The 19576-nt window shown below is 41.4% G+C and overlaps 1 protein-coding gene across 1 annotated transcript in view; it reads left to right on the forward strand.

Moving 5' to 3' along the window:
* Positions 1-19576, forward strand: part of SRP72 (signal recognition particle 72) — a 32006-nt gene that overhangs the window by 9261 nt on the left and 3169 nt on the right. The window contains exons 5-17 of the mRNA XM_061635257.1: positions 338-449; positions 3328-3359; positions 4247-4371; positions 4464-4521; positions 4734-4865; positions 6891-7019; positions 12011-12083; positions 12740-12804; positions 14089-14184; positions 15558-15661; positions 17860-17937; positions 18606-18743; positions 18966-19003. Coding sequence (XP_061491241.1) covers positions 338-449; positions 3328-3359; positions 4247-4371; positions 4464-4521; positions 4734-4865; positions 6891-7019; positions 12011-12083; positions 12740-12804; positions 14089-14184; positions 15558-15661; positions 17860-17937; positions 18606-18743; positions 18966-19003 — 1180 coding nt within the window. The remainder of the gene's footprint in view (positions 1-337; positions 450-3327; positions 3360-4246; positions 4372-4463; positions 4522-4733; positions 4866-6890; positions 7020-12010; positions 12084-12739; positions 12805-14088; positions 14185-15557; positions 15662-17859; positions 17938-18605; positions 18744-18965; positions 19004-19576) is intronic.

Below are 19576 nucleotides of genomic sequence, written 5' to 3' on the forward strand. Positions count from 1 at the left end.
AAGGTATTACAACATCTTGTTAAATGCTTCTGATGTGCACTTAGGAATAAAAGAACCTTTGTTGCAAATATTAAGAAATGAGTTTGGTCTTCTAGTTTTGATTGCTCTTTTGTGCTAGTATATAGTTAGGAGGAAGGGTGTTCATATAGCTTACCATTGGCATGTGTCCACTGCTTGCGGATTATGAGGCTTTTAAATTTACTGCATGCTAATTTAAGAACTCCTCATGTGTTGGAAGAATTGTTTGCTATATGTCTAGCTATCTTACCCAAAGGTTTACATTGTAATTCAAAACCAGGTATTTCTTCGTTAACTTAGCTATTGTTGCTTCATCCAGGAAGATCTTGGCCTTCAGGAAGCTACCTATGAACTGAGTTACAATGCTGCTTGTGCTTTGATCGGGCAAGGCAGGATGAATGAGGCAATGAAAAGCTTACAGAAAGCAGAAGGTAATGAATGATAGATTAAATTTGTTCTTTCCTTGTTACCCTTCCCTCTTCTTTGTGGAAAGAAGCTATGAGATCTAAATTGTTTAAAAAATGAAACTGAGAAAAGAGGAGACAGGATTCTTGTGTCTAGACATCTAGTGATGTATCAATATATTTTAAGAACGCTTTTACAGCTCAATAACCTGTAGTTCTTACAGACTGCATTGAGTTTTCTCCCTGCACTACTACTACCTTTATTTCCTTTAGGAGATCTCACAGCACACTCTTCTGACCAGCATTGCTTCCTCCAAAAGTACAATTTAATTGAGAAATATTTTGGCATCTGTTGATATCCCTACTTAGTATAAAGACTATTCAATAGAATCCCAAGTTAGAGCTGTGCTGTATTGGGGGCTACACATATTGATCATGGCTATATCTTTCAGATTAAAGTCTTTTTTATAAATAATGTTAATATCAGAATAGAGAATAACATGCAAAGTAAAAAGAGGTAGCATAGCAATGCCTTTTTAAAATTAGAAGTTCATTATCTCTTGTAATACTGTCTTGATAGGCTGACTAACTCTAAAGAGTGATTAAAATGCCCACCATTGCCTGTCCTCAATTAGCGTCCTTCTTAAGGATTGCTACCCTGAGAGATGGGTACTATGGAAGCCCTGGGCGATCACACTTAGAAAAAGAGGTGGTGCAATACATTTGACATAGCCCCTGGCTGCTACAGAAAAGGTCTTCTGCAGCAGAGTTCTAGAAATAGCTGTTTATAAAGCAAATGAGGAATATTCATCGATCTTAATGGTGTGGGGATGGAATTTTGTGGAAGAAAGGCTTGGTTTATTCATTAAGCATAATCAAGTAGTCAGGCTTATCCTGGACTATATGAGGGGAATCCATTTGGTGCCCTTGTACTCACAGAAGAGCTTTTGATCTAGCCGATACCTCTGCTAATGGAAGAAAAAAGGTTTTTTTCCTTCTGATTCCCTTCTCCACTGCAGGCTTTAGTACTACCTGAATATCAAGTCCAGAGAGTTGAGGAACTGTCCAGAATAGGGTGGAAGGTGACGAGGGGTGGGTGGGACAGCAGTGGAAAGAGTGAATCAGCAAAAAGCATCTACACTCTTGTATAGCAGCGCTTGCTGGATCAAAAGACTTTCCAGGAGTGCAGGGGTACCAGTTGGATTCCACCTTCTCACCAAGCTGCAGATGGAGAAAGGTTGCATGTCTGAATGCTGTCTCGGGGCGGGGGGACTTTTGCCCATAGGACAATAGAATATGAAGGAGATGGGTTTGCAGAACTCTTTGACTTCTAGTTTTAGGTGTGTCAAGAGATTTTTTCTAGATGGGGACATTCAGACATGCAGCAATCCAAAGTGATAACAGTCCAGAAAAAAACCCTCACAAGTTTGCTTAATATATAAATTGGCCCTTGGACAAGACAAGGAACAGGGGAAAGTATCATAATGAAATATAATTCTAACATAGAGAAATAGTGGGAGCAACCTTTATTCCCATATTGTAGATTCTGTTGTAGATCAATGATCAAATGCATATTTTCTTAATATGTATTAATTACTATTGTTAATTTGTATTCCTTTTGATAAGCAAAAGCAAGTTTTGTATATCCTTACTATAGCTTGAATTTCATTTGCAAAGCTTTGGAAAAGCAACCAAAAGCCGAGCAAAATATAATTAAAGGAAAAGTTTGGGAACAACTTGAGATGGTTAAATTGATGGCACTACTGCGAAATCCACAGAAGTATAAATATATCAATGAACAGTTGGAATCTTATGATATAAAGGCAAGTTAGGAATTAGAGACATGGAGAATGATTATGCTGTGAAATATTGAGAGGCTGAAAAAATATATAAGGATTATCTAAAATATATTAATGCCGTAATACCTCAGTTAACAATCCTCCAGGAACAAAGAGTCTTCTGATGAAGGATTTTTAAAAAGGTGAAACTGACCAGCTTTGCTTTGCTGTGGATAAACTGTCAAGCCTGTACCTTTGCTTTAAGTTGAAACTAACCGGACTGTGTCTGCTTTGCTATTGGTAAACTGATAAGCTATGCCTTTGCTTTAAGGTGAAACTGATAAAGAGAGTGTCTTTGCTTTGCTATGGATAAACTTTCAAGACTGTGCCTTTGCTTTAAAGTGAAACTGGCCAGCCTATGTCTTTGTTTTGCTATCAATAAACTAAGCTTGTGCCTTTGCTTGGTTAGGGTGAAACTGACCGGCCTGTGTGCTTTGCATTAAAGAGATCTCTTGCTTTCTCCCAGGGCTGGGGAGGGAAGGATCCGGTATGATTCAGGGGAAGTGGAGGCCCTGTTGAAGGTGTCCCCACCATCTATGTGGCTGTAGGAACCTGTCCCCATTCTTTCCATGTTATTCCTACTTCTGCTACTAACGTTTCTGTTAAAGAAGTAATTCCCAGGAATGCATCTACTTTGTTAACTGAGGTATTACTGTATGTTAATTTTGCACGTGTGGTTTTTTGGTATGCAAGTTTTATGTTGTCAACTATATTTGAAATTTTAAAATTAATATTTTGAAACATCATCATCCTTGCACTTCTGGGATATGAGTGAAGCTTCTATAGGCACATGTTAATCATGGGTGGAACCTCAATTGGTGGCTCATGGCTGTGACAAAATATGTGCTGCCTCCATGCTGGAGGCACTATGCCTCTGAATACTAGTTACCGGGAATCATAAGCAGGAAGAGCACTGTTGCACTCAGGTCCTGCTTTTGGCTTCCCGTAGGCATCTGGCTGGACACTGTGAGAACAGGATGCTGGGCTAGAGAGGCATTTGGTGTGATCCAGCAGGAATTTTCTTATGTTCTTAAGTTTAAAATTAATTTGCCACTCTTTCCTTCTAGATTTGTGTCGTCAGTCTCTTTCAGAAGATTCGGTGAGTCACTATTGTTAATTGAGGACTACACTTTCTGTGCTAAGCAAGTGTTCATATTTGCATTGTGTGTGTATAAACTAATCGTATAAATCTACTTGGATATGTATTATTTCCCTGTTCTCCTTTGTAACACTGGATTTAAAGTGCTCTCAAACAGCACTTTTTCCCTTGCATGCCTTTTAAAAAGCCGTGTACCTTGTTCCCATGAATGTCTTCACCAAGAAATGTTAGTGTAGAATCAAGCTATATGCACTTGGGAGCAAGGGCTATTGCTGATACTAACAATTTAAAAATCCAGAGCTTTTATTACGTACTTAAAACCATTAAAAATTATATTTGCTTTAAATGTAATAATGCCAAAGTGAAGCACCTTTATGTTCCATTGATTTCAGTGGGTGAGATTTAAGAGCTTGCATAACTAACCATTGAGATAAATTGTACCAACAGTGCAATCCTAAGCAAAATTATTCAGAAGTAAGAACTGCTGTAAGTAAGTGTGTATTATTAGTAAATATGTTAGTTACCAGTAATATACTTGCAGGTTTGGGGTGATACCCAGTTGTGGCATCCCACTTGTGCAGCACACTTCTACTAACACAAATTGGATTTACCATTCCTCTCCTCCCTACTAGCAGCTTTTGCACCCCTCCCCCAAAAAATCTGCTCTGGAGAATTGTGGGGGGACCCTTCAGAGCAGATTTGGGGGGGGGCTGCAGGGTGGAGGAGAACTGCTGTTTTGTCTGCTGGCTCAGCATTGGATCTTGCCTATTGATTTGTGACTAAAATATAACTGGTGCATTTAATTGTAAGCTTATGAATTAAAATATCAACCAGGCTGTGTTTCAAGGTAATGTGTTAACATTTTTTTTAAAAATGTTTTTCTTCAGGATGTAACCGAAGAAGACATTGAGTCTGAACTGGCCATTATTCATGGTCAGATGGCTTATATTTTGCAGCTGCAGGGTCACCCAGAGGACGCTTTGCAACTTTACAATCAGATAATCAAACTGAAGTAAGTGGCTTTCCTAAAATGTAGTGGTGATCTCAGCACCTTTTTAAAAAGAACATACATTTACAAATGCACATATATCCTGTTCTCTACAGGCCAACGGATGTCGGATTACTTGCTGTCATTGCCAACAACATCATTACTACTAACAAGGTATAGCATTATCCTAATAATTCCTCAGGTGTGTTTCTGAAATATTACTTCAGACTAATATTACTTCAGACATCTCTACCTCACATTGTACCTTTTGTTAAAAAATATGCAAAAGGAGTGTGGTGTCTCATAATAGTAGCAAAGGACCTCGGATATGTCACATTCATATTGACTGAGAAATGCATCTTGTTGTCCTGTATTGCATTTCATAGGACCAAAATGTCTTTGACTCAAAGAAAAAGGTGAAACTGACCAATGCTGAAGGTGTTGAGCACAAACTCTCAAAGAAACAGCTCCAAGCAATAGAATTTAATAAAGCTTTGCTGGCCATGTACACCAACCAGGTAATGTTATGTTACTGTTTTGATGCATCATTTACCTTAGAGTCAGATTGCTAATTTTTTTACATACAGTCTTCCTAAAAATATACTGCTTCAAAATGCAAATGAGTTCTTCCCCATATTAAAAAAAATCCAAGCTCATAGAAAATTAGCAGATTAAGAGAAGGCTAGACAGGAACTTTTCACCCCAACAGGCAAACATTCCACAGCAGAAACGTGTGTCATGATGGAACATTCACTCTTGAAATCCCCCCCCTTCTGAAGTAGTATAATCCTAAGAGAGCTGTACCATATGACTTTCTTAAACATGTCAGCCCTTATTTAAAACATTGTAAATCCAGTTCATCATGATCATACATGGGTTTATGTGGTCCCGCAAATTTGGCAAGTTTCGAAAGCTAATGTTTAAGAAAAGAAAGCTTTTATGGGGACCTGTTCTCCCTTTGATTTCTTAGACCCTCATTGATACCTCTCCACCAGTTTAGATTAAAAAATAAGCATATCTTCTGGGATGTCATAGCAATTTTCATCATAGTCAGGGTAACCATTTTTCTATTACCTTTCCCAAATACTCTTGTATGTTGGTTTGTTCCCAAAGGATTTTTTTCTAGAAATTGGTCTCTAAATCAAGTAGGGAAACAGCATGTGATATTTACCAAGAAATACTGTATTTACATTAACTTTTCTTTCATGGGATTGTGTGCCTTAGTTTTTTTAATCTAGTGGCTTTCAAACTTTCTACCACCAGGGAGTTTTTCCACATTGATGTGTCTGCCAAAGAGCCTCTGAGCATCTGCCATGGAATCTTTGTGCATTGCAGAAAGTTCTTGGGCATGTTGAAAGATACATACATAATTTACTCTGTTAGGTATCACCATTGCCCAGTATGAACTGAGTGTATTTCCTAGAAGATACCCAATACCTTCTTGCAGCTGTACATTGTACGGCAGGGGTGAGGAGCCTTTTTGGTTCTGTTGGCCAGATTCTTATCAGGATCTGCCTCAAAGGCCACCTGTTAATCACATGGCATCATTATGATGTCACATGATTGCTGGGCAGGGGCATCCATCTGCCAAAATCCCTTGTGTTTCCCTTAAGTCTTTGTGACCAGGGACTTAAAGGGAGAGGGGGATACTAGGAAAAAACTCTTTCAAGTCTCCCCCCTTCCCCTTTAAATCCCCAGTCATGGCGAATGAAAAGGGAAATGTGGGGAGACCTAGTAAAGGCTTTAAAACAGCCCCTGCTGTCCCATTTGTGGAACTGGGAGCACAGGAACTGTCTTAAAGTCTTTGCAAAAGCCTTTTTGAAGTAGCTTTCACGTGTGAGCTGCTCCAAAGGGTGCTTTGGCACACGGTTTTAATCCCCACTCAGCTGATGAACAGGGATTAAATCCTGCTGCCTTGGCTGTGCAGTCTTGTTCCTTGCCGAGAGCAGGATTGTGCAACCAAGGCAGAATTAAACTCTATCCTCCTGCCCATCCGTGGACCATCACTAGTGATATCAGTGGGTGGGTGACCATGATTTGGGGAAAATGGCTTAGGGGTCCAAACGGGACCCTCTGGGGGGCCATGATTGGCCCAGGGCTTCCCCACCTGTTATAAGGGAATGCCAGTAATAGTGAGCAAGCTTTCTTTCAGGGGGAAGCTTGTTTGCCATAACTGACCTTGTCACTGAGGAACTTCTGATAAGCTTCCCAAGAACCCCAGGTTTCCCTAGAACACATTTTGAAAGCCATTACTGTAGTAAATACAGTGTTTGGATGACAATTGTGATTGCACTATAGGCCATCTGAAGATTGACTGTTAACCTGCTGTCTTTGGAAATTATAACGAACCCCCCATATAGGTTGCCAAATTCTTTGCCACAATATCTGTCTGTATTCTGTTCCTGGGAAGGGCAGGGATGAGCTGCCGTAAGGTGAGACTGCTGTACTCTAGCACAACGATTTGTTGCCTTACACTTCTAAATCCTACTGCCTTTCTGTAGAATCAGCATTCCTAACTAGCTGATTTTTTCCCCTCTTGTTAGGCAGATCAATGTCGCAAACTGTCATCAAGTTTACAGTCACAGAGCCCTGAACATCTCCTCCCTGTGTTAATCCAGGCAGCTCAGTTGTGTCGAGAGAAGCAACATACCAAGGCAATTGAGCTGCTACAGGTAGGCTGTAGTTTCCTGCATGAGAAAGTAAATTGCAAGAGATGACAGAGCTCTGAATTGTCATTGTTCAGCTGAATGCATACCTCTAAAAACTGGATCCAGGTTGTTGATTTCAATTCTTTCCCTTTTCACTATAGCACCATGGGCACATGCACTATTTCATTATCTTATCCATCGACTCTCTGCAAACATGATTCTTAATCACAGTAATCACTAACCACCCTGTCTCTAACCTCCCCTTCTTGAGCAAACTTACTGAACATGTGGTGGGGTCCCAGCTGCAGCGGATCTTGGATGAAACGGATTATCATGACCCATGTCAGTCTGGTTTTCGCCTGGTTCATGGCATTGAAACTGTTTTGGTTGCCTTGATGGATGACTTATGCAGGAACTGGACAGGTGGAATGCATCCCTATTTGTTCTGCTGGACCTCTCAGCGGCTTTCGATTCCATCAACCATGGTATCCCTCTGGACTACCATAGAGGATTGGGGCTGGGACGACCTGTCTGATTGGTTCCAGTCCTGCCTTGAGGGTCATGTCGAGAAGGTGGTGTTGGGGGACTGTAGTTCATCCATTTGGCCTTTGGAGTTCTGCAAGGCTCCATTTTGTCCCCCTTGCTATTTAACATCTACATGAAACCATTGGGAGCAGTTGTCCAAGGAAGTGGGCTAGGCTGCCTGCAGTATGCTGATGATTCCCAGCTCTACATATTGGTCACATCAGATCCCAAGGCTGCAGTACAGGTGCTAGATTGGGGGCTCCAGGCTGTAATGGGCTGGATATGGGTGAACAAGCTGGAATTGAGTGTGGACAAGACAGAGGTGTTGGTGAGCAGAAATGCTAACCAGGATTTGGGTTGTTGGCCCACTCTGGATTTATTTGTTTATTTATTGCACTTGTATACCGCCTCATAGCCAAAGCTCTCTGGGCGGTTTACAGCAACCAAAAACATTAAAACAAATACACAATTTAATACACATACACATATTTTAAAAACAATTTAAAACATAATTGAAAAATTTAAAACAATTTAAAACGCATGCTAAAATGCCTGGGAGAAGAGGAAAGTCTTGACCTGGCACCGAAAAGATAACAGTGTTGGTGCCAGGCACACCTCATCAGAAAGATCATTCCATAATTTGGGGGCCAGCACTGAGAAGGCCCTCTCCCTTGTTGCCACCCTCCGAGCTTCCCTTGGAGTAGGCACCCGGAGGAGGACCTTTGATGTTGAGCGTAGTGTACTGGTGGGTTCATATCAGGAGAGGCGTTGACTCCCCATGAAGGAACAGGTTTGCAGTCTGGGAGTACTCTTGAATCCTGCCTTGCTGCTAGAAGATCAAGTAGTGGTGGTGGCCGGGGGGGCTTTCACTCAGCTTCAGATGTTGCACCACCTGCGCCCCTATCTTGGACGCTCAGATCTGACCACCCATGCCCAGTTTGGATTACTGTAATGCGCTTTATGTGGGGCTGCCTTTGAAGACTACTTGGAAGCTTCAGCTGGTTCAAAACCCAGCTGCCAGGATGTTAACTAGAAAGAGCCACTTTGAGCAAATTAAACCTGTGCTAAAAGAGCTACGTTGGCTCCCAGTTTGCTTCCGAACAAAATTTAAGATGCTGATTTTGACCTTTAAAGCACTAAATAGTTGGGGTCCTAGGTATCTGTCTGCCTGCCTTCTCATCAGTCATGCCCATCGCATGAGAGCTAGGGAAGAGGGCCTGTTGCAAGTGCCTACTATATCTGAAGCCTGATTGGCGAATACTTTCAACAGAGCCTTCTCTGTTGTGGTCCCCTAGACTATGGAATGCCCTCCCTTGTGAGAGGAGATCAGCCCCCTCTCCTCCCAGTTTTAGACTGCTGCTGAAGACCCATCTTTTATGCATGTATTTGGTTAAATTTCTACCCTTTATGCCATTATACTGAAGTTTTAAAGGATTTTAAGAATGTTATGGATTTGGTTATGTATGGTTTTTTGTATATTTTTGAATTTCTGTATGGTTTTATGTATGCTGTGTATTTTTGTGTTATGTGCCTTCAAGTCGATCACAACTTATGGCGACCCTATGAATCAGCGATCTCCAATAGCATCTGTTGTGAATCACCCTGTTCAGATCTTGTAAGTTCATGTCTGTGGCTTCCTTTATGGAATCAACCCATTTTTACTTTGGTCTTCCTCTTTTTCTACAGTAGGGCCCCACTCATATGGCAGGCTAGGTTCCAGACTCCTGCTGAAAAGTGAAAACTGCCGAAAAGCAGATCAGCTGTAGTGCAGGGGTCTGGAACCTAACCCACTGATCGCGCCAGAGGAGAAGATCAGCTGTAGTGCTTGGGTCTGATCAATCCCGAGAAGATCAGCTGCTCCCTACTTTTGCATTCCAATCCCCCATGATTATCAGCACATCTTGTTTTGGTGTGTGATCAATTTCTTCCTGTACTTCTGCATAAAATCTCTCCAATTCCTCTTGTTCTGCATTTGCCGTTGGACCGTAGACTTGGATGATGGTTATGTTAATAGGTTTCCCGTTAAATCTCATTTATATCACTCGCTCAGACCTTGCGTTATAGCTCTTAATTGTTTTTGCTACATCACTTCTCACTATTAAAGCAACCCCATTTCTTCTTGATTTCTCATTTCCTGCATAAAATATTTTGTAGTTGCCTGATTGAAAATGTCCCATTCCCGTCCATTTTAATTCACTCATGCCAAGTATTGTAATGGTAATACGTTCCATTTCTTGCTTGACAATTTCTAACTTTCCCTGGTTCATGCTTCTCACATTCCATGTTCCTATTGTGTAAGTTGTACAACTCTGGACTCCCCTTTTGCATCTGTGCGCATCAGCCTCTGGGCTTCCTTTTGGTTTTGACCCAGCTGCGTCATTAGTCACAGCGCTACTCGTACTTGTCCTTTGTTCTTCCCTACTAGCTCGCTGAGTGCCTTCTGACCTGGGGGTCGGATCTTCCAGCACTATCTCATGTTGCATTTTGGATACTCCGTTCACAGGGTTTTCGTGGCAAGAGGTATTCAGAGGTGGTTTACCATAGCCTTCCTCTGAGTTTGGATGCATCTTAGTCTGGTGTCTCAGCCTTGTGTGCCCCTGCTAGGAGTCTAGCCTCTTGGTCTAGACTCCTGACGGCATTGCTCTCAGCTTCTTCAACACTCTCAACCCCCCTCACCACGTTAAGGTGTGCATCCTAGAAGGGGTGTGTATTTTTAAATCTATGTAATCTGCCTCAGGACCCACATTCTAGGTGAGAGGCAGATAACAAATAAACTTATTATTATTATAAACCATGGTTTGTTGCCTTAATCCTGCTCGTGGTCCAAAAGGTCCAGTGCAGACATCATCCTGCTGGATCTCTCCCATGAACATTCATGCTCTTTTCCACTCATTATTCCTTCTCTCATATACAAATATCCCAATTCCAAAGAGAGGGGATCCCAGGGAATGCAGTCATTATCAAACTCTGGGCTTAATATCCCATGCAAGTAAAGTAACAGTCAAGATTCTACAACAAAGGCTCTTACCATATATGGAGCGAGAAATGCCAGACGTCCAAGCTGGATTTAGAAAGAGAAGAGGCACCAGAGATCATATCGCAAGCATACGTTGGATAATGGAACAGACCAAGGAATTTCAGAAGGAAATCACTCTGTGCTTTATAGACTACAGCAAAGCTTTGTTTGTGTAGATCATGAAAAACTATAGAATGCCTTAAAAGAAATGGGGGTGCCACAGCATCTGATTGTTTTGATGCACAACCTATACTCTGGACAAGAGGCTACTGTAAGGAGAGAATATGGAGAAACCAATCGGAAAGGGTGTGAGACAGCGGTATATTTTATCACTTGTTTAATCCATACACAGAACATATCATACAGAAAGCGGAATTGGACCAGGATGAAGGAAATGTGAAAATTGGAGGAAGAAATATCAATAATTTAAGATATGCAGACAATACCATACTGTTAGCAGAAACCAGTAATGATTTGAAACAAATGCTGATAAAAGTTAGAGGAAAGCACAAAAGCAGGACTGCAGCTGAACGTCAAGAAGACTAAAGTAATGACAACAGAAGATTTATGTAACTTTAAAGCTGACAACGAGGACATTGAATTTGTCAAGGATTATCAATACCTCGCCACAGTCATTAACCAAAATGGAGATAATAGTCAACAAATCAAAAGAAGCTAGGACTGGGGAGGGCAGCTATGAGAGAACTAGAAAAATTCCTCAAATGCAAAGATGCATCACTGAACACTAAAGTCAGGATCATTCAGACCATGGTATTCCTGATCTGTATGTATGGATGTGAAAGCTGGACAATGAAAAAAGTGGGTAAGAGAAACATCAACTCATTTGAAATGTGGTGTTGGAGGAGAGCTTTGTGCATACCATGGACTGCAAAAAAGACAAATAATTGGGTGTTAGGACAAATTAAACCAGAACTATCACTAGAAGCTAAAATAACGAAACAGGTTATCATACTTTGGACACATAATGAGAAGACATGATTCGCCAGGAAAGACAGTAATGCTGGGAAAACCAGAAGGGCGTAGAAAAAGAGGAAGGCCAAACAAGAGATGGATTGATTCCATAAAGGAAGCCACAGACCTGAGCTTACAAGATCTGAACAGGATGGTTCACGACAGATGCTATTGGAGGTCGCTGATTCTTAGGGTCGCCATAAGTCATAATCGACTTGAAGGCACATAACAACAATTCCTTCTCTCATGCTTGAATTCCTCTTTGCCTTTCAAAGCTAAGTATATCCAGCACTATTTCTGCAGTGACCTTTTTAAAGCCCTTGGTTAGATTTATTATAGTTGGAGGCTAGGGTTGTTAACAGCACCGGTATGGATAAAATGTTGCAGCTTGGTTAATCTTGCAAATGTGTGTGTGTGTGGGGGGAATTTGAGGAGAATGGAAATACTTGTCATATTGTAAGTAGCGAGCCTCTTGATTTGTGCTTCTTTTTCTGACCTATAGGAGTTTGCTGATCAGCACCCAGAGAAAGCAACAGAGATTAAGCTGACGATGGCACAATTGAAAGTTGCCCAAGGTACTGTAGCCCAGCTTCCTTTGGAAAGAATCTTGATGTGCAGATCAGTTTTATACTGTTTCCACATAATTGCTACTATTATGGCTGTCATTCTTAACTCATTTGTTTCTTGCATGGAGACTGCCTTTTGGGGGATGCTTAGGTTAATTAAAGGCAGGAAAGGACACGCTCGAAAATTCCCAAAACAGCTGAATTCTTCACTGTGTGTAAAGTTTGCAAGTTGAACAAATTTGTATAATTCACTTAAATTGTAGAACTATAAAAATAAGAGTACTTTGCATAATTTATTTTGGTTTTACTATGGGGAGGAGTAATTAACTGCGTGAAGCACTGAACCCCTAACTTGTGACCAGTAGAATTCTTATTTAAACATACCTTCGGCTTTTAAGACTTAAGAAAGCAGTTATTTACCACATGCTTTCAAGCATATTTTTCACTCATAAAGCTTAGAAACTTTTGCTTTTTAACTAAAAGGCTGAGTTTCTTGGGATGCTGGCTCTTGCAGAATTGTAGCATGCACACAGCCCTGATTGAATGTTTCTGCTTCTCCTTACTTGTCTAATAAAAAGAGGGTTCCTAGATTGAAAAATTGATGCCCTAGCAGAGGGCTACAGAAAATTATCGATAACTCTGTTCTGTGCTCTTTCTGTCTAAAGGCAGTGTCACCAAAGCATGTGTCATCCTGAGGTCTATAGAAGAGCTAAGGCACAAACCAGGCATGGTAAGTTGCAGCTAAATCTAAACACATGCAGAGCTTTCTGCTGACACTTCCCTTCCCCCTCCCCCACACACCTCAGTGTCATTCTCCTATCATGCCATTCTGGATCTTATAGTCTAGCCTTAAAAGGCACAAATAAATAGCTCTTGCTTTCATATTTTTTAGGTGGCTTATACATATAAGTTATGTTTGGACTCTTGATGAATAATGTGTTTAGCCCACATGAGTTAGCATTTACCAGCTTCTTGGTCTCTTCTGCCTTCGGTTGCTAGATGTGTGCAAGGCAACAAAACAAATATTTTCCAGTAATCTAGCAGTGGTTGTGAGCCTGGCTCTGACGCAAGGTTGTAAATAACCAAAATTCTGCACCATAATATCCTGAATGCTGTGATCTTATATAAATGGTTTCCTTGACTTGCTTCATTTCTAAGTTGGGTAAAAGATCCAGGCTCGTTCTGCCCATGTAATTATGGGAATAATAATAATATCCTGCTTTCTACTAAAAGTACTCAGATGTATATGGCATAAAGCCCTAACATGTAATTGTTTAAAAGTATAACTAACCACCAATTTCTAACATCAGTAACAAAGAGCAATTCATAACAACCAAAACAAAAACCTAACAGCAACAGTAAAAGATGTTGCATGTCAAAAGTGACAGCAACAAATTAAGGTGCTATACATTAAAAGCCTTTCAAAATAAGCGCCTTCAGCTTTTGGTGAAATAATTTCAGTTGGGAGAGCATTCCTCCAGAGTTGCAGCATCCCACCTCAGAAAAGACCCCTCTCGTTTGCTTGCTCACTGAATCTCCCAAGGTGACTCTAAGAGCAATGCCTCCAACATGGACCTTAATTCCAGTCCAGCCTATATAGGAGCAAGCAGTCTCTAAAGCTTTGATATGGCTTCCCTTACAGAGTAGTTGTAAGGAATATTAAGAAATGTAAGTGGACTGCTTGGGCACTTCGGAAAAGTGCTGTTGGTGGGAACAAAACACACAGCAATAAAGATGGTTATTTTTTTATAAAACTTGCACACTTTCTTGTAGTATTCAAGGCTGCTTTGTTTCAAGTGCTACCACTTCACTCCATTACTTTTGAACAGTCATAGTAAAAGTAAATATTGCTTCATCATCATGTTATTTTTAATTTGGTTACAAGATTCAACTTAATAAAGTAGTAAAGTTACAATTAGAATTTTTTAAAATGTTAAACTATCATACTTATTATTCTAGTATTTCGTTGCTAAATATCTTTCTGACTTTACTGTTGTGTTCTAAATGGCTATAGGTGTCCGCATTAGTGACAATGTACAGCCATGAAGAAGATATTGATAGTGCCATAGAGGTCTTGGCACAAGCGATTGAATGGTATCAAAAATTCCAGGCAAGTAGTACAGTCCAGTGAGATCCAAGTACATGAACTATCCAGGTTGTGTGTTCAATTTGTATTACTTTCCCAACAAAACAAAATAGTAGGAATATGTTCAGTACATCATTCTGTATCTTCATAATGTAAAAGGGCATTTATAATCCTCTGGATCTGCTGGTCTCTTGTTTCTTAAATGGTTTGTAACTGCTACTGGGCCACAAAAAATAAATAAAATCTCCCATGAGCCCAAAGTCTCCACCCACAAAGGAGGCTGCCTGTTGCATTTATGCATGATTTATTGTTCCTGGCCTTGTCTCCTTCCAGTCATCTTTCACTGGGGTAGGTTAATTCTGCCATTTGTCTACAGTGGATGTGATTGGGATCTTTCAGTTGCTCCTAATGCACAGAGACCACGAAATTATCTGGCCTCAGAGAGATGCATGCAGATATTCAGAGGGAGGGATCTTCTGGTGTGGGGTAGTTCTTACCTTTATACACCCTAAGTCAAGGGTTGTCAACATGGCAGGTGCACATACACTCCCAGAGCCCCCCCCCGGCACCTGCAGGGTCCCATCCTGCTGCTGAAATTAGGCTCAAAAGAAGAATGCAGTAGAATAGGTTGCTGTGTATGTATGGTGTCTGTGGCAGCTTCTTGGTTTGCAAATGAATCCATGGGCCCCAAAAGGTTGGCAACTTCTGCTCTTAGTTTAGACTGTGTGGTGTGTACAAGGTGAAGTATGCTTTTTAATTGAGGGAAAAAAGTGGGCTGTGCCTCAGCTGTTTAGAAGTCTGTGAAAAATGATTCTGCGGTCTACAATTTCCTGACTGAATCCTTATCTTGGGCTCCTGCTGGGAGGAAGGGCGGGATATAAATCAAATAATAAATAAATAAATAATATCTTGATGGAAGACTCGGTTATAACCTGGAGTAGTAATAATTGCACAGCTATTAAAAGGCAGTATTCTGAACTTCCTAGTGTGGTTGCAGTCTTGCGGCTCTAATAGACATACACACATAGGGCTGTATCCAGTGAAACTAGATTCATGCAAGGACTTCCAGTTGCACAATGGAATGTCCCCTCCCTCTCCTCTTCCTTTGTGTCCCCTCAAGCTGCTCCAGAGGCTTGGGATAAACCCAGACCAGATGGGGGGGCAAATGGGGGATGAGAAGGAGGGGAAGGTCTGTTATACATGCAGAAATCCTTGTGTGAATGGGTCAGCTTTTTGGGGTACACACCCCAGGGACTTAGGAGTCCCCTAGACTCTGAAGGCTCCAAGTGTGAATCTGTCTCTTCAACAGATTAAAAAAAAAAAGGATGATCACTCATGTCATTGTGTTAGCTGTTTTCAAATTTAACCTTAAGCAAACTTCTTCCCTCCACCCCCAGCCAAAGTCTCCAGTTCATTTGTCACTAATCAGGGAAGCTGCCAACTTCAAGCTAAAACACGGCCGGAAGAAGGAAGCCATCAGTGATCTGGAGGAGCTGTGGAAGTAAGTCACTTCCTAATAAGCGAGTCATATAGGCAAAGACAAGTGGGCTCACTAACTTTGGAAAGAGAAATTGACAGTTACTTCAGTAGTATTAAACAATATCTTCATGCAGCAAACAAGGGAAAGCATATTTACAAGCAAACAGGTTGTAGCAAATGTTGCACGAGTGGGATCCCACTTGGACAGTGGGATTTCCTCTTCCTCTCCTTTCCAGGTGTTCCTCCAATATCTGCTCTGGAGGATTGGGAAGACCCTCTGGAGCAGATTTGGAGAGCGTGCCGGGGGTGTACACCGCGGAAGAGGAGAAAGTTCTGTTGTGCAAGCAGAACAACAGCATTGGATACAACCCAAATATTCACTAACAGCTTTGAACATTGAACAAAGTTACACAGAAGCTGCAGTTTTACAGTGTATATGTTGGGGGTGGGTGGGCCAAAGCAATTTCCCCACCATTTCAGCTTTTCCAGAAAGCTTTTGACCAAAAGGTCCAGAGCAAAATGCATGTGTGCACTGGACATTTAAAAAACCCTCTTTGTATATGTGGGTTCGGTCCTTTTGGGGCTACTTGCATTCAGACATCCCAGTACATGTCCACTCTTACCACTGGTACTTGATCCATCTTAGCTGCTGCCCTCACCCAGATTCCAGAGCTTTCCCTCTTGTCTGTTCTCTTAAAGGTAATTTCATTCTCTCGTAAAGTCAGTCATGCTTGGCTCTTCCAATTCAGTTATCCACTTGGCCCTTCTCTCTTGTCCCTCCACTTCCTCTATTTGCAATCTTTTGAACTGTAAACCACTTGTGGCAGAGTTGAACTTCTGTAGGCACGCTAGCCACCCTGTGACTCTCTTGTTATGCCATTGCCTTTCTTGGGGTAGCTCTTTCATTGAAGGCGCTTCCTACTTCGTTGTTCAGCTGGAGCCAGTTGCTACACAGCCAGTGTGAGGGTTGTCTTTTATTTTGCTTTCTGTACCACAGAGAGCGTGCAGTGCCTTTCTGATGCATGTGGCACAAGACACTTGCACTGCACTTCACCCATCATTTCCTAGATGGAGATGATTTTGTAGTTTCATTTCATTTTTCATTTGTATACCGTCTTTCTACATTACTGTACTCAAGGTGATTTACAACCATAGAAATGGCACCTGGTTGGCCACTGTGAGAACAGGATGCTGGACTAGATGGGCCACTGGCCTGATCCAGCAGGCTCTTCTTATGTTCTTATGTTCTTAAATGACAAAATATACCACCCCCACCCCCACTGTCATCCTATAATAATTCAGAATGTAACTAAAAATAAACAATTGGCAAAATTCAAGGATCCATTTCACATATTATCATAGTGACAAAATATCCACAAATTACAACAAAACAAAAATACTTTCATCAATTACAATAAATCATTAAGGGTGCCATCTAACCCCCACCCCTTACACTGGCCTATAGTGAAAAGGCACGTGAAGAAGCCCCAATTGTAAGTGCTCTTTCAGGAGTACAATATATTTTTGATACTCTTGGAATTTTTCTGATAAGATTGTGTTCGTGTAACTCTACAATATTCATTATTTTGTTCTCATTTGGTCTGCTGCTGCTGCCGTTTCTTGGGGATGGGAGCTACTCCCATTTCCTCTGGCTTCACAGCAACCCTGTGAAGCAGGTCCCTACTGACCTTTTCTTGTCGATCTGGAACTGAGGCACTGGCTTCTAAAGCCACATAGTGGGATTTGTGGCTAAAAAAGGGCTTAAACCTGAGTCAGAGTCTAGCACTGTCTCCTGTGAAGGTATCCTTGATTATGGTGACTCCATCTGTGCTTTGGACAAACTTTTTACCTAACAAGCATCAAAATACTTGGATGCATCTGGTCTTTGGTAAGTATTGAAGTGAATAGGTGTTGCCCCAGTAAAAATATGAGTGCTGGAACATCCACAGAGTAAGTAACCTTCTTAGTCGTTGGATTCTCATGCCCCTTTCGCCTGGTAGACATGGTTACAGGAGTAGCTCTGACCTGCAGCTTTATCTTAAACAAGAAGTGCAGAGACTGTATGCTTCTTGAAAATATTGTTTGTTGCTCCTTTGGAAGGTGGAGGAAGGGTGTTTCATTTGGTTACTTATATGCAGGAGTCCTTCCTGTGATGTGCAATACCTGGCTGACTGTTTTCTCTAGAAATGGCTGTAACTCTTGCACTTCTGTACTTTGTAGGCAAAATCCAGATGATGTCCATACCCTGGCCCAGCTCATCTCTGCATACTCCCTGGTTGATGGTGAAAAAGCGAAAGTGTATCCTTCTTTGTGCTGCTGGGAAGTGAGACTAGGAAGCATTTTTGGCCACTTTCTCAAATGGGTGTAATTGCTACAGTGATGCTTGTCAAAGTTTCTACTTTTAGAGTATGATGCCATACTGACTTATCTCCTGAAGGACTCTTTCAAGCCTGTTAAAATACCGCTGTGCATTACAGAAGATTCTGGGGCATGCTTTGAGACTTTCACGTCCCACCAGACATCCTTTTGAGCCTCACTGTTGTCTCATAGTGCACATTCTCAGTTCATACATTGCACACTTCCAACTGGGCGTTGCAAAGGAAAGTCAGTACAGCTGAGTTGACAGTCTTTCCTTTCAACCCCATTTTCCCATAAAACAGATATGCAAAACACTATCCGACTGTTTTGACCCCAGAATGTATTTGCCAAGCACCTCCCTTCCTTTTTAGAAGCTTAGGTTCTTGTGGTCACTCTGCCCTTCCACTTCAGAAGATACAAAGAAATCTGTTACCCCATTCTATAATGTTCACTTTCCTACACAGCAAATAACTCTTCAGGTCTCCCACCTTCAACTCTTAGTCTCTGTTGTTACTGTATACATTAAACTACCTTGGATACCTTGAGAAGATTCTCTCTTTTGCTTAATGCATTCATATTGTTATTCCTTAATTCCTCCCTTACAATAGTCTTAGCAAACACTTGCCTTCTTCGGACACAATGTCTCTGAAAGTAGATGTGGATGCGCTTGAAAACTCACATGGGGCTACATACATTCGAAAGAAAGGAGGGAAACCCACAACGGAGAACCAGCAGAAAGAACAAGGGTAAAGAAGCCTTTTTTAAAAATCCTTGCTCCTCTCAATCAGTGTTGATATGAAAAAGTCCAGCTCGGCAACCAAAATAAGTATCTTCCAGTTACAAACTGCCTCATCTTTTCCTCTAAACTAGTGCCAGAGAGATGTCTCCCTTGGCATCTGTTAGCTCTGTTTTTTCTGCTGCATCTCAAGCAGGCTAATGTGTGCTCATGTGGTTCTTTTTTTTCCTAGCCAAGGGGACGTCAAGAAGAAGAAGAAGAAAAAGAAGGGTGAGTGCCTTGTTTACCAATGGCTCTCTAGTTCTTTGGAGTAAAAAAGTGCTGATGGGGAAGTCGTTTAGAAGGATCTAAACCAGGGCTGGAGGACCTGTGGCCTTCCAGGTGTTGTTGGATTCCCAGAAGGTCCCAGGTTCAGTCCTCAGCATCTCCAGGTAGGGCTGGAAAGACTCCTCTCTGAGACCTTAAAAGCAGCTTCTAGTCAGCGTAGACAGTACTGAACTAGAGGGCCTGATGGTAGGCCTCGGTATAAGGCAACTTTCTATGTTCCTATTATTTATTAAAATATTTTAAATGCTTAACATATTTATTACAATATTTATAAACAGTTAAATATTAAAACAGCATCGTCCCTGATTGTTAGCTGTGCTGATTGGGGCAGGTGGGAACTGGGATGCCAACAGCATATGGAGAGCTGCAGGTTCCCTATCTATACACTTGTCAGCCTAGGGTAGAACTTTCAAAAATGATTCAAGAAGTTTAGTTCAAACCAAGTTGGCTTCCAGCAGGACTTAGGAAATCCCAGTAATTGTGCAATATCAACGGTAGCTTTTCTTGGCATTGTTC

Source organism: Rhineura floridana, chromosome 1, assembly GCF_030035675.1.
Source record: "Rhineura floridana isolate rRhiFlo1 chromosome 1, rRhiFlo1.hap2, whole genome shotgun sequence".
Taxonomy (NCBI): Eukaryota; Metazoa; Chordata; class Lepidosauria; order Squamata; family Rhineuridae; genus Rhineura; species Rhineura floridana.